Raw genomic sequence first — 1,700 nt, forward strand, 5'->3', positions numbered from 1 at the left:
GATATCAGAATAGACCCTGGGGTCTGACCGAACCCCTAGGGACCTAGTTTCTTAGTCACAGCTTGGAAACAGTTGAGAGCCCCACCCTATAACCGTATATATACAATTGCTGAGTATAAAGAGATGATTGCACATATGCTTCCAGGTTGGCCTTGGGGACTGCCCCACCCTTGGAGACTTAACCCCTGGGTCATAACTTTGAAATGGTTAATATCCCCACCCCAAAACTATATATACAATTGTTGGGCATAAAGAGACGAATGCAGTCATGATATTAGAATTGATCCCAGGGTCTGCCCCACCCTTACAGACTTGGCCCCTGGGTCATAACTTTGAAACGGTTGAGATCCCCACCCCAAAACTATATGCTTGGCAAAAAGAGACAAATGCAGTCACGATATTAGAATCGATCCTGGGGTCTGGCCACAACTCTAGGGACCTAGTTTCTGAGTCGAAGCTTGGAAACAGTTGAGATCCACACCCCATAACCATACATAAAATTGCTGGGCATGAAAAATCTAATATAGCTATGCTACAAGGATTGGCATTGGGGTCTGGCATATTCCCTTGATCTCATTTGGAGAATAGTTTGCCATGATTGCTTAGGTATCCAGGTGAGCGATACAGGCCCTCTGGGCCTCTTGTTTTCCAACTCAATTGAAAGCTTTTTAACTTGCACTGTCAATTTTAAGCTTCACATATCTACAACATTTTGAATATCTATAGCGGCTACAATTCATGGAAAAGTTAACGTCAGCAGTATATCAGAGCTAACTTAAACTTTGATAGTCATTTTAAGCCGTCCTTAAGAGCTTCAGAAATTTTGACCTTATTTTCAAAATGAAATAGAAAGCAAAGAGACTTAAATTTAATTTACCTATATCTGCAAACATAAACTGATGTGATTGGCAGTTTTTCTATACTTAAGTAAAATACCTGAGAAATAACATCAACTGCTTTGTGATGACAGGGGTACACCTCAAGGGTCTGGCAACGATCTGAGGGGAAACAATGCCCTCACCAACTGTAACTGGACACATACCTCTCTCAGGGTTCCCGGTCAGGTTGGAGATCAAGTCCATGCATTCCGTCTGTGTAATTCTTACTGGAACGCCCAGGTAACCATTTTAGAACTGTAATCCACAGGTAACCACTGTACACCAGTAACTAGCATACATGTATCTACTGTATACCTGTAATTCAAAGGTAATCACTGTTTGTGTAGCTCCCAGGTAATTACTGTATGCCTTTGACTCATAGGTTATTCTTGTATACATGTAAATCACAGGTAACATGTACACCTGTAAGGCACATGGAATCACTGTGCACCTGTAACTGACATAAAAAACTGTAGACCTGTAATTCTCAGGAGACTATACTGTATAGGCATGTAACTCCTATGTAACTGCTGTATACAGTAATCACAGATAAACGCTGATACCAGTAATCACAGGTAGCCACAATATACCTGTGATCACAGGTACCTGATGTATACGCCGGTAACCACTGTACACCTGTAACACACAGGTAACCACTGTACACTTGTAACACACAGGTAACCACTGTACACCTGTAACACACAGGTAACCAATGTATATCTGTAACACAAGGGTAACCACTGTACACCTGTAACACAAGGGTAACCACTGTACACATGTAACACACAGGTAACCACTGTACACCTGTAACACACAGGTAAC

The 1,700-nt window shown here is 41.8% G+C and overlaps 1 protein-coding gene across 1 annotated transcript in view; it reads left to right on the forward strand.

Annotated features, from left to right (window-relative positions):
* Positions 1-1,700, forward strand: part of LOC110445731 (dual oxidase 2-like) — a 78,520-nt gene that overhangs the window by 32,655 nt on the left and 44,165 nt on the right. Inside the window, exon 9 of the mRNA XM_021490510.1 lies at positions 971-1,118. Within this exon, the coding sequence (XP_021346185.1) occupies positions 971-1,118 (148 nt within the window). The remainder of the gene's footprint in view (positions 1-970; positions 1,119-1,700) is intronic.

The sequence above is a fragment of the Mizuhopecten yessoensis genome, unplaced genomic scaffold, assembly GCF_002113885.1.
Source record: "Mizuhopecten yessoensis strain PY_sf001 unplaced genomic scaffold, ASM211388v2 scaffold2329, whole genome shotgun sequence".
NCBI classification, from domain to species: domain Eukaryota; kingdom Metazoa; phylum Mollusca; class Bivalvia; order Pectinida; family Pectinidae; genus Mizuhopecten; species Mizuhopecten yessoensis.